The following is a 16,058-nucleotide window of genomic DNA, read 5'->3' on the forward strand; positions in this document are numbered from 1 at the left end:
CCCCGCCCCTCCGCCATGCGGACCCCGCCCGGGCCGCTGCCCCCGCCCTCCCGGTACCTCCGCCCCGGCCTCCCCGGCCCCGCCCCGCGCCTGCCGCCGGTACCTGCTGAGAGACGGGGACGAGCGGCGCCGCCATCTTCCGCGGACTCCGGCTCCAAGCGCCGGGAGGCGGGGCTAGAGCCGCGCGTGCGCACAGCTGCAGGGACGGTGCGCGCGCAGCCGAAGCGCGAGGGGCTCCCCCCCCCCAAGAGGAGCGCGCATGCGTAATCGGGCTGTGGGGGCGGGGCCGCGTGCAACAGGGCCGCAGTGGCGGGGCACAGGGCAAGCGGGGCACCGAGACTCCAGCGTAGCGCTGTCGCGCTGGCCTGTCACCTGGCCTGCGTGCCGCACTGGACCGGCCGGGACTGCCGTCCAGTTCCCGCGCCAGTGCCGAGCTGGCAAGGTCTGCATTAGGCTCCCGGCACCCCGTGGGCACAGTGGGGATGGCGACCTCACCACACCCGCCGGACCTCGGCCACAGCAGCCCCACGCCCGTTTCCCACTGGCTCCACGCCCTAGCTACCACCGCGACATGCCTCGACCGACCCCCTCTGTACCTTCTCCTCCTGAAGATAGGGCTAACTCGTGCTGCGCTCGATGAGAGGAGGTGGCGGGAGCCCCGGCCCGCGACACTTCATGGGACGCGTCTCCCTGCCTTTGGCCACGCACCTTCCTCCAGGGCCACACAGTGGGGACATGGTGCCGCTGGCCACAGCCGCCAGGTGGGCGTGTCTCCTGGAAGCCGCCCCCTTGCACAGGCCTCCCAGCTTCCTGGTCACCACCTCTCTGGTGTCCCACGGGGGCTGCTTCAGCATCATTGTGACTGAGTGGTGGCTCGCATGCCATTTGGATAAATACTGTGCCTTATGATTCACTCAACAACCATTCCCCCGCCAGAAACGGCTGAGAACTCTGCCTGGAGCCTGGTGCATGGTGTTCCGGTGGACAGCCCTCTCCCCCTGGAAGACAAGTCAGAGCCAGGGTTTCCCTGGGGGCTTGTGAAACCCACTCCAGGGATCTGGTTTCCTCTAGATGGGAGTGGGCCCTTGCCAACAAATGCCCAGGTAAACCATGGGTCTGCAGGAGGCTTTCGGTCACAGCGAGTCCATGGTGGCAGATGCAACAATGCAGACCACTGAGATGACACCAAAGGCCAAGAGTGTGCAGTGGTCAGCTCTCCCATGGAGGGACATGACACGGGACACCCCACAAGCTGGAGTTGAGATCTGATGTGACTCCTGGCCCCAGAGTGGTCAATCTGTATCCACTGGCTCCTGAAGGGGCCAGGCCAGATCGAGCCCTCCCGTCCTAGACACACCCAGTGTGCTCCACCAAGCTTTGGGTGGTTTCAAAGGCACTGTGATGCTATCACAAGTCCCACCAAAACAGTGTACACACAGAAAAAAGGGGCTGGGGATACCGAGGAGGAGGACCCAAACTGAGGTTCAAAGAAGGCTGGGTCACAGCTGTAACTCCCCTGGGTGCCATTCCAGGAAGGTTAAAGTCAACAGTACAGTGACCCAAGTACCACAACTCACAATAGCTAAGCCCTGGAAGCACCTGTGTGTCGATCAATAGATGGACAGAAGAGAAAATGTAGTGTTCTGCACCACAGAGCACTACTCTATCATGAAGGATAACCAAGTCACTTGTAGGGAAACACATGTACCTTGAGACAGGGAAATAAGCCAAACACAGTTAAATATCAAATGGTGTCTCTTCTATAAGCAACATGAAGAGAAAAATAAAAGATGAAAGAAAACAAGCTTGTAGAGATGAGAAGGCGCTCTGGGAGTAGGGGAGAGAGGAGGAAAAGGGAAGGAAAATGACCAAGATGTGATGTGTCTGTACAATTCCCTTCAGTGAGCAATCACTACACATCACTCACATATACTGAGAGAAATGCTAACACAGAAACTGTTTGAAAACACAAGGCTGGAATGGCCAGGTGTGGTGGCACACCCCTGGAATCCCAGCACTGAGGCAGGAGGATCATTGGGAGTTTGAAAAAAGCCTGGGATACAAGTGAGCTCAAGGCCATCCAGAAGTGCATAGCGGAGACCCTGTCTCAAAGGAAAAAAAAAAAAAAAAAAAAAGGACAAGCCTGGGAGGCGGGTGGACATGGAGTCCCCCTGTTGAGGAAAATAACGAGACACCACAGAAGGTTCTGCACGTAGTCGGATCTGAGTTGGCCAGTGGTGACTGGAAGCAGGGAGGCTGGACAGCCCACAGATGGAGGAACTGCATCTACCGCAAGGACCCATCACAGGCGCCAGGGCTTCCGACTGCTCTGAGTGCCCTAGCAGTCTACTTGCCCTTCAAAAGAGCAAAATCCTTCCAGATGTTTCAAACAGAAATACTGAATACAGGAGATTAGATGCAAGAGTGTCATGGGGCATAGGGATACTTATTGTCCCAGCCCTTGGGAGGCTGAAGTAGAATTGCAAGTTGCAGCCCAATCTGGGCAAGTGAGTGATTTAACAAGAGCCTGTCTCAAAAATATATTTAAAAGGGCTGGGGATATATTAGTGCAAAGGCCCTAGACTCAAGTGCTTGAACTGAAAAGAAAAATGTTATGTTACTTCAATTTTTTAAATATTTATTGATTGTGTGTGTGCGCATGTGGCCAGCTCAATCCACCTGGGGGTGGGGCTGGCTGGCATGTGGTGCTGGGGGATCGTACCGCGGTCCCTGTGCTTTGCCAAGCTTGTTCCAAGTAGGTGCTTTAGACCACTGAGCCATCTCTCCAGCCCCTGTTATGTTACTTCAAAGAAAAACATAAATCAACAAAATACCCATTAAAGTCTTTTTGGGAAAATAAATCCCACTATTTCTCACAGAGAACAAATGGCCACTAAGTGGGTCACACCGTGGAAAAACACTGAGGACCTATGCAGACCCAAACTTCCCGAGTAACCCATGTACAAATCAGGTGCCAGAGCTGTCGCATGAAGAGGACCCTTCAAGGGGACACTCACCTGCACAGGGCAGCTGTGGGTGTCAGCCCAGTGCTACAAATAAACAATCTCATAAGAAAAAGTTGCACATCTATTATGAATACACAGGAGTAAACTCCTGACCTGAAAGACACCTGGGATGAGTTCATGTTCTCTAAAACCGAAGAATGGAATTTAGGCACAATGGAGGTTAAGAAAGAATATATTGATTTCAGACTCTAGTTGGAAGAGGAATCCTGTCTCAAAACCACCACCCAGTACTCCCAGCCCGACTCAGGCCATCGCTGTCACCGCTGGTGGGGGAAGAGGGCCATTATTCAAAGGAGCCAGAGTAGTAACTGTTTATTGGTGGTCTGAATTTTGAAGCTACTGATGATAGTTTGAGAGAACACTTTGAGAAATGGGGCACACTCCCAGAGTGCGTGGTAATGAGATCCTCAAACAGGACGCTCCCGAGGCTTTGGTGCTGCGACTTACTCTTGTGTTGAAGAGGTGGATGCCGCAAAGTGTGCTCGGCCACACAAAGTTGATGGGCATGAAGTGGAACCAAAGAGAGCTGTTTCTAGGAGGATTCAGTGAAGCCTGGTGCCCATCTAACAGTGAAGAAAATTTTTGTCGGTGGTATTAAAGAAGATACAGAAGAATATAATTTGAGAGACTACTTTGAAAATATGGCAAGATTGAAACCATAGAAGTTATGGAGGACAGGCACAGTGGGAAAAAGAGGATTTACTTTTGTAACTTCTGATGATCATGACACAGTTGATAAAATTGTCGTTCAGAAATACCACACTAGTTAGGGGCTAGGGAGATGGCTCAGTGGAATAAGCACTTCCCTGGCAAGTGTAAGGGCCTGAGTTCGATCCCTGGTTCTGCAAAAAAAAAAAAAAAAAAAAAAAAAAAAAAAAAAAAAAAAAAAAAAAAGAAAAGAAATACCACACTAGTAATAGGCATAATTGTGAAGTGAAAAAGGCCCTTTCTAAACAAGAGATGCAGTCTGCTGGATCACAAAGAGGCCGTGGAGGTGAATCTGGCAACTTTATGGGTCATGGAGGAAACTTTGGAGGTGGTGGAGGGAATTTTGGCCGTGGTGGAAACTTTGGCAGAAGAGGAGGTTACAGTGATAGAGGAGGTGGCAGCAGAGGTAGTTATGGTGATGGTGGATATAATGGATTTGGAGGTGATGGTGGAAACTATGGTTGTGGTCCTGGCTACAGTAATAGAGGGTATGGTGGTGGTGGACCAAGATATGGAAACCAAGGTGGTGGATATGGTGGTGGTGGAGGATATGGTCGTTACAACGAAGGAGGAAATTTTGGTGGTGGTAACTGTGGTGGTGGTGGGGACCATGATTTTGGAAATAGTGGACAATAGTAGTCAATTATGGACCCATGAAGGGAGGCAGTTTTGGTGGAAGAAGCTCTGGCAGTCCCAATGGTGGTGGTTATGGATCTGGTGGTAGCAGTGGCAGATATAGTAGCAGGTGGTTTTAAAAAACAACAGAACAGGGCTACAGTTCCTAGCAGGAAAGCGAGGAGTTGTCAGGAAAGCTGCAGGTTACTTTGAGACAGTTGTCCCAAATACATTTAAGGAACTGTAAAAATCTGCCATAGAAGGAACGATGATCCACAGTCAGAAAAGTTAGTACAGCTTAAACAGGAAACCCTTCTGGTTCAGGACAGTCATAGCCAATTTGCAAAAAGTGCAGCTATTGATTAATGCAATGTAGTGTCAATTAGATGTACATTCCTGAGGTCTTTCATCTGCTGTAGCTTTGTCTTTTTCTTTCTTTTCATTACATCTTTCTTTTCATTTACATCCTGTAAATTGTTGTAGTGGTACCAAGAATAAAAAATTAAGGAATTTTTAACTTAAAAAAAAAAGATAAGAATATATTTACTGGGGAAAAGAAAGCTTCTGTCTGAGGGGCAGAAGGGGACCTGAGTAGGTTGCCAAGGAATCTATCTTTTCTGGGGATTTTTACAGAGCAAAACTGATAGGTTATGGCCCTAGTAAGAATTGCTGAATTATTATGGTGGTCATCTGACATGGGTGAAGCCCTTAAAACAACAGTTTATCTTCCAAATGACCACTTCCACCTCCTTCCCCACTCCAGCCCTGGCTACAACTGCCTTTGACCTTTCCCGCCCACACAAGGGAACCTCCAATCAGCTCCTTACACGTCACTAAACCCGCCCTCAAGCTCCGCCCACGGCGAAACTCCATGAAGTCTCAGACTCCCTCTCTCAGGTCAGAGGATCCGCCCATCTCCTGCCCTCATCCTCTCCATGTGTTTAGAGTGAATAAAGGCTTTCCCTTCCCCATTTCTGCTTCTCTGCTGCACGGCCACCACTGGCGCCATTGCTGTTGCCTCTGAAACCTATCATTTTTGGTGCCGTGACTCGGATCAGTGAGTAGTGTGGCTCCCGGGGGATCCCCTGCCTCAGTTTTGAGCTCCCTCACTGAACCGCCTTCTTCTGTTTTTGCCTCTGCCGCCTGCCGTTGCTAGCCCGCATCCAACACCGGCCAATCACGTTCCTCATTCATGAGCCCAAAACTACGCGGGTCTTGCTTGTCTTTCCTCTGGTCTTGAAAATCGTGAGCTCATATTGGGACCCCCCGCATCTTCCTCGGCCATCTGGTCCCCGGCTCCCCACTTTTTCTAGTGACAACTGATAAACTGGGTGTTGGCCTTCTCTCTCTCACACTCACTCCAGGCTAAAAAGTGACGGCTTTTTAGTGATATCAGGCTTTTGCCCTAATCTTTGGCTCAGGTTAATTCAGCCACCATGGGAAATGCTCTTCCCATCCTCCAAAGCACACATCACTGGGTTGTCTCATAAAGAACCTCAGTGATAGGTTATGGCCCTTGTAAGAATTGCTGAATTATGGTGGTCTTCTGATATGGCTGAAGCCCTTAAAGCAACAGCTTACCTTCCCAATGACCACTTCCTCCTCCTTCCCCACTCCAGCCCTGGGTACAACTCCCTGTGACCTTTCCCGCCCACACAAGGGAGCCTCCAATCAGCTCCTTACATGTCACTAAACCCGCCCCTCAAGCTCCGCCCCTGGCAGATGTCCATAAAGTCTCAGGCTCCCTGTCTCAGGTCAGAGGATCTGCTCATCTCCCTGCCCTCGTCCTCTCTATGTGTTTAGAGTCAATAAAGGCTTTCCCTCCCCCATTTCTGCTTCTCTGCTGTGCCGCCACCACTGCCTCCATCGCTGCTGCCTCTGAAACCTATCACTCAGCACCCTCAAATGAGAAGGATATCTCAAACCCAAAAGACTAATTTTTTTAGGGCTGGTGAGATGGCTCAGTGGTCTAAAGCACCTTTTTAGATACAAGCTTAGCAAAGCACAGGGACCGCAGTTCAATCCCCAGCACCACATGCCAGCCAACCCCGCCCCCTGGTGGGCTGAGCTGCCCCCCCACACACAAATAAATAAAATTTAAAAAAACACCAAAAGACTAATTTTTCAATTCTATTATTGCAAGGGCAAATGGCTAGAAATCCCTTGAAAGTCTTTGTTGACTCTAAAAACACGTCCCTCCCACCTTCTTCCCTCTGCTGTCCCCCTGCCATATCTGCCGGTACTACCCTCTCCACCCCTCTGCTCGAAATTCTGTCTTGTCATTCTCTTCTGACTGCATTTTTACTTACTCCACCCTCTGTAGCAACACCTCTGCTTCTGCCTCTGGTTCCCCTTTAGATTCCACCCTCTGCCTTGTAGATTTCTCTGCCTCTCTTTCCTCCACACTGAAACCTCAGATGCCAGTGTTTTCTCCTTCCACCTTTTCTCCTCCCACGTTTCACATCCATCCCCATCACTCAACCTCATCCCAATGCTCTGTCAGCCTGTGGCTGCTTGCCATGTGGCCAGCTACCACCATCTTGTGGGCCATGTGGCTATCTGCCGCCATTGTGTGGTCGCTCCTCCTATGAGGTCAGCACTGACTTGCAGGGCTCTGTCACATGACCAGCCACCGCCATTTTTTGTGCCATGTAGCCATCTACGGCCACCATAGGGTCGCTCCTCTTGTGATGTCAGGGCACTGGCTTAAGGCACCCCATCACATGACAAGCCATCACCATCTTACATTCCGTGTGGCCATCCACCTTTCTGTAAGGTTAATCCTGTGACATTAGAGCACTGCCTTGCGCCAGCTACATGATGGGCCACCACCATTTTCTGGGCCACGTGGCTAGCTGCTACCATGTTACAGTCGCTCCTCTTGTGACGTCAGAGCACCACATTTCAGTGCCTCATCACATGATGGGCCAGCCCATTTTGCGGCCTCTCCTTGGTATATAGTAACTATAAATAAGATGTTTTTGTGCTTTTCAAATTCTTACAGGAGATCTCTATAAATTGACTTACAAAAGTTCTAACTAGTCTCTCATAATTCCAAACTTAAAAAGCTCATCATAGTTTAACCTGGCCAGAAATATTTGAGTGCACTCTTATTTTATAAAGATGTCCGTGTGTCCTGTATGTACTTGTTTGTTTTTATGTCATTCTGTAAACAGCTGTTGCTTTTTATTTGAGCTCTAAAATAAAAACTTAAAAGCATGCTTTCTCTTGAGTTACCAGCTAGTGTAGGTGATACCAAAATTAATTTATAATTAAATAAAAACCATTAAAATGGGAAAGACTGTTGGACAAAACTCTCGATTGATGAATAGAGGGTGGCCAACCTTTGTTCATCAATAGAGAGCCCCCAGTAATTTGGTCATTGATTAAAAGATGTTTTTTCAGTAATTAAAATAAGGTTTTCTCATAAAAGATGCTTAATATATTAAGTATATTCATGCCTTCTAAAATACTGTATGCTACAATATAAATTTTCTTTCAGATGGAAGCATATGCCTTTCTCTTGTGCTCCAGGTATTTATAATAAGAGGTTCCCGTCAAGGCAAATGATAATTTTCTAACTAAAATTTATGTGATATATATCCTATGCATGTGCTGTTATATTTAAAGATGCAAGTTCCTGTCAAGCCAACATGAGGTCATCAGCCAAATAATTTTATAACTAAAAGTTATGTAATATGTATTCTATGTACACTGAAAGATGCAAAAACAAAACGGGAATTTCATATGACTGTTATGCTATACTGCTATGATTTTTTTTTTTTTTTCAGAACTGGGGATTGAACTCAGGCCCTTGAGTTTGCCAGGGAAGCACTTATTCTACTGAGCCATCTCCCCGGCCCCTAAAATGTCAATGTTTGGCCAATATTTTTTTGTTGTTGTTTTTGTGTTTGGCGGAACCAGGGATTGAACTCAGGTCCTTGCCTTTGTGAGAGAAGTGCTTATTCTACTGAGCCACCTCCCTGGCCCATATGTATGACTACTGATGCCAAATGATCTCTACAAAATTATATAACTGTTGTCCATTAACATTCTACGGGGGGGGGGGGCCTGGTGAGATGGCTCAGTGGTCTGCAGCACCTACTTAGAACAAGCTTAGCAAAGCACAGGGACCACGGTTCAATCCCCCAGCACCACATGCCAGCCAGCCCCGCCCCCTGGTGGGCTGAGCTGGCCACACACACACACACACACACACACACACAAATAAATTAAAAAAAAAAATCCTACAGGGATTTAACTGCTAAAATGCCCATAGTTGATAAGAAATAATAGTTCCCTGGTTACACTTTATATTTCATGGTACTTGATACTCAGATAAAATTCTAATAATCAAGTGTATTGCTCTAAACTATGTATACTGATGTAGACCCAGATTCTCTTAAGGCACCAATTACTATTAATTCCTATTTTATATTCTTATCTGTTCCTGGTGTTCATGCCAAACTAAAAACAACAAATCTCGGCCCTCAAACTCCACAGAAAATGTACTTAATCTAACTTTCCGTGTCTTCAATAATAGAGATCAAAATTAACTATATATACTGCCAACTTTTGGCTGTGCCACTCCGGACTCCCATCAAAGCAGGACCTTGACAAGGTAATGCTGAGCCTAAACAATGCTGCCACCCAAGCCAAGTGTGGTGAAGGACACTGGGAATGAGCCTGCTCCAGCCTGCAGCCATCACTAGGACATCTACAAGACTGAGGGTCACTGGAAATGTGACTGCCCTGTCTGCCAGAGAGCAGGTAAGTCATCCAATTCCCTGCCCTCCCAGGAAACCTCCTTACGGCCAGATCCATATACTTGAGCTGCTTGGTCTTGCCGCTGAAGAGCAACAACGGAGCTTGGGTTCCATGGCTAACATCGAGGCACTTTTGTCGAGTCCCAAGTCTCACTGGATATCTCAGGTAAAAAAGCTCTTTTCTTGCTGACACGGAGATCACATATAGTGTTCTTCCTGAGTTCTAAAATCATTATATTAGCTCTAGCCTCCATAGTGGGTGTTGATGGCCAACCTACATGACCCCTTCAGACAGGTCCATTCCATGCTAACTTCAGACCCTGTTCTTCACTCTTAATTTCCTTGTGATCCCAACATGTCCCATACCTCTCATGGGGAGAGACCTCCTCCAAAAACTCCACTTCTCTCTCACCTCTCCCTCCACAGTATACATCCTACAAACCCAACTTCAGTGTTCAGCTAGCTCCTCCCTCCCTCTTCCCTTGTCAACCATATGCTCTGAGACACTTACAGTCCCACTCATGCCACACATGCTGTTCCTAGACTAGTGTGCCTCAGCGATCCCACAGTGTTTCTGTACATTCCCCAATACCCAATAGCCCCCAAACAGCAAGAGACTCAAGCCCATCATTCTCCACCTCCTTACCAATAGTTTTCTTAAAAGTATCCACTTGCTATATAATACCCTCATTCTTCCTGTACTCAAACCCAATGACCTCTTTGCCTTCTCATAGACTGATCCAGACACTCCGATCTCAACAGCTCACATACAGTCCTACCTCAAGGGTTCAGAGATCATCTTCACTTCTTTAGCCAACCTCTTGCTGCTGATCTTGAGACCTTTGACCTCTAGCCCAGCCACGCCTTCAATATATCGATGACCTCTTCCTTTGCTCCCCCTCTCATACCCTGGCCCTAAGACAAACAGCTACTTTTCTCAATTTTCTGTCAGGACCAGCTTATACAGTCTTTCCCTCCAAAGCTCAGATAGCTTCACCAAAAGTCAAGTATCTAAGACCCTCACTCCCACTACTCATGCAATCACTGCCCACCGCAAAATAACAGGTTTTATCCTTCCTTGGTTTAGCCATCTTCTTTCATCTCTGGGTTCCCAATTTTGCTTCCCTAGCAGAGCCCCTATATAGAGCATCAAAGGTTCCTTGTGAGAACCCCTAGACCCGACTACTCTTATATATCTCCCCTTTTGCAAGCTACAACAAGCCCTCCTGAGGGCCCCAGCTCTCTTTACCCAAACCAACTCAGCCCTTTACCCTATGTACTTCTTTTCAAGGTCACAATACAGTGAGCATTTTAGGACATAAAAAGAGACCATCTTTTTAGGCAGTAGCCTACCTTTCTAAACAACTATAGACAATACAGTTGGTAGATAGACTCCATGTCTCCACACAAACACATAAGAGACAATAATTTGACTTTAACAAAATACAAATGTGCTCCAGTACTACAGATGGCGCTGACTCCCTTTCCTCACATTGATGCCAAAAAGCTAAAGATCGATACTCCTCCTCTTCAACATGGTCATGGTAAAATGACACAGATTATAGACACCCGCTCTTGCTTCCCCTCCAGTGTCCTTTAATCATGATGACATGTACTCATAATGTGCTGTCTTTTTAAACTTTTTTCAAGGTTTCTTCAGTATACAATGTGAGCCGTCACTAACTATAAACTTCTAGTCCTAGCTGAGACTCCTGGCACTGCCTTCTACATGGGCGTGAACCACCATCCTGTCAACTCCCCTCACCCTCAAGACGACGGCCAAGTTCAGCAGGAAGCTGTCTAAGAGACACATCGCCCTCTTTATAACAACGAAAAGATGGGAATGATAGGTTATGGCCCTAGTAAGAATTGTTGAATTATTACGATGGTCGTCTGATATAGCTGAAGCCCTTAAAACGACAGCTCATCTTCCCAGGGACCACTTAGTCCTCCTTCCCCACTCCAGCCCTGGGTACAACTGCCTTTGACCTTTCCCGCCCACACAAGGGAGCCTCCAATTAGCTCCTTACACTAAATCCGCCCCTCAAGCTCCGCCCCAGGCAAAACTTCATGAAGTCTCAGGCTCCCTGTCTCAGGTCGGAGGATCCGCCCATCTCCTACTCTCGTCCCCTCCTGTGTTTAGAGTCAATAAAGGCTTTCCCACCCCCATTTCTGCTTCTCTGCTGCACTGTCACCACTGCCCCCATCGCTGCTGCCTCTGAAACCTAACAAAAACCATGAGGTGAGGTGGATCTAAGGTGGAAAACATGGAAACTCGTACATGAGGTGGGACAAAACTAGGGTCACCCAATAAGATTATAAGTACAATTGCTCAAGTTAAATCAGGATCAAAAGGGGAAGGAGGGGCAGGGAGGTAGCTCAGCAGCATGAGTGTCTGCCTAGCAAGTTCAAGGTTCCGAGTTTGATTCCTGGCACCACGCAAAAAGGGGGAGGATGAGTCACAAAAAAAGAGGAAGGAGTCACTTAACATGTTGCAATTAATAAAACAGAGGCTCTTCTTGTTGGGGGATGGCTTGATGACTCTTCCTGGCTTTTTCAAGGTGATAAAAACCTATTTAGAATATCAATCCCTGATGCCCATCCCCAGGGAGGTATGTGGCTGTATTTGTTCAATTTTTTTTTGTCTTTTTTTTGGTGGAACCAGGGATTGAACTCAGGTCCTGGCGCTTGCCAGGCAAGCGCTTAGTCTACTGAGCCATCTCCCCAGTCCCAATTTTTTGTCTGGAGTTCTGGCCACAGCAGGACTATGTCTCTCCTATGTAATGGGTCAATTCACATTTTAGGTTTTTTTTTTTTTTTTTGGTTCCTCGAATGCCTTCAGGGCACTTTTGGCCAGCGGGAGAGTTGTGAGGTTCGAACTCCAGCAACCTGAGGCTGACAGCATTGTGGAAGCAGCCACTTAAAGGACTGAGCTAGGGCCAGGCCCCCACATTTTAGACTATAAATGTAAATCTTGTGTTTTCTGTTGTGTAAAAATGTATACTCACCACTGTTCTAAGTTGTTTAGTAACTAGTGGCTGTTACTCGTTGTTTGCTAGATAAAATTCCTACCTAACCAATCCTTGTTAACAAAGTTAGATTACAGAGATGACTTCATAAGGAAACTAAATGAGATTTAACTTCTTGTAACCTCGGGCTATGCAAGGCTGCCTACTGGGTACTCAGGTGCAAGATAACCAGAAACTAAAAGCCCCAGGAAACTTGGTTTGGGTAGCGGTCACAATGACCCTGAAAGCATGGTTGTGTGTCAATGATTTTATTTACCAAACAGAACGTGGTTTCATGTTTTAAAAGGCCCCTGCTTCCTGGGCTAGCTTCCTTTGGGTCCTCTCCTGCGTGAGAGCTGATGGGGGCCCTGAGCTCAGGAATAAAGGGCTTTCCAAATTCCAATCTGGCTGATCTGGTTCCTATACTGAGTGACCCGTGACACCCCGCAGCTGCAAGGTACCTTGTGTTCCACACTGGCTCCTTCGCGGGCCTAGCCCTAATTCAGCTGCCTGGAATATTCCTACCGACTTACCCACACAAGAAATGAAGCATGCTTTTTCAAAACGCATTTTACAACTTTTATTTTGGAAACGTTAAGATTCAGAAAAAGAACGCTGTCTGCCGCACGGATCCACGGAGGGAACCTTTGGGGTTCCGGCTCATGTGGAAATAGCGAGCCTCCCGCGGAGGGCGGCGGCGGACTTCCTTCTGCCTCGCGGGCTGCGTCTCGCCTCGGTGCCAGTCAGCCTCAGCCCACTACGGAGCCCAGGCCGGCCCAGCCTCCGGCGGCTCCGCGCCCAGCCTCGCGCGCAGCTGCACCCTGCACCCGGCCCCCAGGCACGCTTCCCGCAGCGCGCCGGACAAAAGAGCACACAGAGGCTGGGCTGCGAGATGTAGACTCAGAGTAGATGGAGGCTTTACCAGTCACCTCTGCCTACCGCGGGCGGGACTACAGCTCCTTCTGCCGGTGAAAGCGATCGAAGAATCCCCGAGGCCTGTACAGCCTGCCCGCCAGCAGCTCCTCCTCCTCCTCCTCACGGGCTCTGGCCACCTCGTCCTTGACCAGGACGTCGTCCATCTCCTTCTCCGGGCCCTGGGGGAACAGCACGCTGCACAGGCGGCCGCCCACCCTCGGAGCGCCCCACCTGGGAACTCCCTGCCCCGCCGTGAGAGCCTCGCGCGCGACTCCGTGATCCCATCGGACAGCGGACATAGACATTCCCGGGGGCGTCTGTGCGTCAGTCCGCTGTGCGTGACGGTGACGCAGGCACGATGCCCGCCAGAGGGGGCCCATCCTAACGCGCAGGGTAGTCCTGCGGCGCCCGCAGCCGCCCAGCGGCCTCTGCGCAGGCGCAGCACGCAGGCCGCAGTACGCAGGCCTCACGGCCGCCCGGAAGCACGCGAGGGGGCGGGCCCAAGTGCAGTGAGACCACGCCCCGGCGGCCTCACTTCCCCCCGCAGGGCCCCGCCTTTTAAAGGTTTCACACCGCACACAGGCGACAGCTGTGGGATCTGGGGTTCAGATCCAACAGCAAGCGTCCTCATAAGAGATAGAAAGAAAATCCAACACACAGGGAAAAGAAAGCAGGCTACGTGACACAGGAGGTCAGGTTAGCCTGATGCAGCTGCAAGCCAGGGTGCACCGGGTGTAGACCCACCCATCTTTATTCTGTGCCAGTGAAACAGCTTGGACTTGCAGCCCCAGAGCCATGAGGCAGTATGTTCTGCCATCTTGAGCCCCCATGGAGCCCCCGGGGACAGCAGCCAGGGGACAGACATCCCTCCTGAGTCCCCACCCAGCCAGGAGACCTACAGGCTTATCCCGCAACAGTGAGGCTCAGGCAGCCTCATTCATAAAGCTCCAAGCCGGAGGCTGTGCAAAGCCGCAGGGATGGAGCATAGAAGTCCACCCTGGACACTCACAGAACCACGCGGCCTCATGCACTGGCAGGAACAAGTCCCACAGCACACTCTGAAAGGGGCAGTGGCACCGCTTGTCATCCCAGCACGCAGGGTGCTGAGGCAGGAGGATCACAAGTTCAAGGGATGGGCAACTTAGCAGATAATGTTAAAAATAATTAAAAATAAGAGTGTGGGGGACAGAGCTCAGTGCACAACCCCCATATTCAATCCCAGGACTGGAAGAAAATATTGCAAGGTCTCTGCTGCAGATGGCCAGTGTGATGGAGGCTCCCCCCATCTGTCACTATTAGGAGGTGGGGCCCCAGAGGCAGGGCTCGGAGGGAGGTCTGGGGGCCACGGGTGGGCGGCCTCAGAGGCTGGAGTGCTCATCCATTCCTGTCCCTCTCGCTCCCTGGCTCACCCTGGGGCAAGCAGTCCTGCTCTGCCACACCGACCCACTGTGGACCCTGGACTGGACCCTCCAGAGCCATAAGGTGAAGCCAGCCTTTCCTCCTCCTCCACTGGCCATCACATACTTGCTACAGTAAAGGAAAACTGGCTGCCCCAACCTCTCCATGGGCTCCCTGCGAGCCGGAAGGAGACTTCTGGAAACCTTGCGTTCCCAGCTGGCTGGGGGTTCACTCATCAAACCCCCAAGTCCTCTCCCAAATGACAGACTCTGCCATGGGGTTCACAGAAGCTGGCAGTGATAACAGGAAGTGTGCACAGCCTCCCTACCTTGGTTTGACCCCAGGTGGCCTTTCCGAAATTCTCCGCATACTGCTCGTCATCTGTGAGCAGGAAGTTGTCAAAGATGGTTCCTGACCTAACCTGCAGGGGAAAAGAAGGCTTTCATTGCTTTGGTTTGCTTTTGTTTTCTGGTTTGTTTGTTTGTTTGTTTGCGGAACCAGGGATTGAACTCAGGCCCTTGCGCTTGCCAGGGAAGTGCTTATTCCATTGAGCCATCTCCCCGGCCCCCTGTTTGTTTATTTTTTGAGACAGGGCCTTGTTACATAGTTCCAGCAGGGATTCAGCTCTCTACTATGTAGCCAAAGCTGGGCTCAAACTCCTGGCAATCATGTCACAGCCTCCTGAAGGGTGGGGTGACCTGCATGCACCACCACACCCATTTCAGCTTGTTTTAGAAGGGTCTAAGAGTCTTCCAAAGTCCTGCAGTGACAGGTGTGTGTCGCTGCCCCTGGCTAAATTCCGAATTATGAAAACAAAGCCAAGCGAAAGCTGAGTGACCTGCCACAGCTCAAGCCCAATGGCGCCGATGTTCTCAAATTCCGAGAGGTCATAATGAGTCAGGTAGCGAGTGCTCCTCATCTTCTCGTGCAGCCAGATGTCTTGATCAATTCCCTCTGGTTTCAGGCCATCCTGCAACAGCCAACCATGGGCTGGTCCAGGAGACGGGGACGGGGCAACCAGGGCACGTCCCAGGCATCAAAGGGGTGACACATACCTGGTACGGTGGCTTCTGCAGCATGGGCCCTGGCCAGTCCCCATCCAGCTCACTGTTCCAGTCGCTCGGCTTGCTGGCGCCAGCATCCAGGAAGTGCTTCTCCCAGTCCTGCAAGACAGGGTCAAGCACCAGGATTTGGATGAAGGCTCCGATGTTAAAAGATTGGGGCCCAGCGGAAAGAGGAAGGCAAAGGAGCTGGGACCTCAAAGGGGGCGTGGCTTATGGAGGAAGTGAGGTCCCTGGGTGCGGCCAGGAGGGGACCTGGATGCAGGCTGACCCTCCACTACCCTTGCACCCAAGGAAGGAAGTTGGAGCTGAGCCCAAGGAATCTCAGCAGCAGGCACGGGTGGTGATGGTGAAGCTTGTCCCGGGGGTGAGTGGAAAAGAGGCCGCCTGAGTCCACCTGCCTGCCACCATGTCCTGGACAACCAAAAAACCCAAAAGTATTATTTCTTTTAAAATAACAGTAAGAGGGCTGGTGAGATGGCTCAGTGGTCTAAAGCACCCACTTAGAACAAGCTTAGCAAAGCACAGGGCCCACGGTTCAATCCCCCAGCACCACATGCC

The 16,058-nt window shown here is 50.0% G+C and overlaps 2 protein-coding genes across 3 annotated transcripts in view; both read right to left on the bottom strand.

Annotated features, from left to right (window-relative positions):
• Eps15l1 (epidermal growth factor receptor pathway substrate 15 like 1) overlaps positions 1-180 on the bottom strand; it is a 47,001-nt gene extending 46,821 nt beyond the window's left edge. For both annotated transcript variants that reach the window (XM_004647373.2, XM_023707628.1), the window contains exon 1: positions 104-180. In XM_004647373.2, the coding sequence (XP_004647430.1) occupies positions 104-136 (33 nt within the window). In that variant the 5' untranslated portion in view covers positions 137-180. The remainder of the gene's footprint in view (positions 1-103) is intronic.
• A 12,751-nt stretch (positions 181-12,931) lies between these two features.
• Calr3 (calreticulin 3) overlaps positions 12,932-16,058 on the bottom strand; it is a 21,404-nt gene continuing 18,277 nt past the window's right edge. Inside the window, exons 6-9 of the mRNA XM_004647375.2 lie at positions 15,492-15,599; positions 15,275-15,406; positions 14,765-14,857; positions 12,932-13,217 (exon numbers count right to left, since the gene is read on the bottom strand). Coding sequence (XP_004647432.1) covers positions 13,074-13,217; positions 14,765-14,857; positions 15,275-15,406; positions 15,492-15,599 — 477 coding nt within the window. The 3' untranslated portion in view covers positions 12,932-13,073. The remainder of the gene's footprint in view (positions 13,218-14,764; positions 14,858-15,274; positions 15,407-15,491; positions 15,600-16,058) is intronic.

This window comes from Octodon degus, unplaced genomic scaffold, assembly GCF_000260255.1.
Source record: "Octodon degus isolate 3935 unplaced genomic scaffold, OctDeg1.0 scaffold00304, whole genome shotgun sequence".
Classification (NCBI taxonomy): domain Eukaryota; kingdom Metazoa; phylum Chordata; class Mammalia; order Rodentia; family Octodontidae; genus Octodon; species Octodon degus.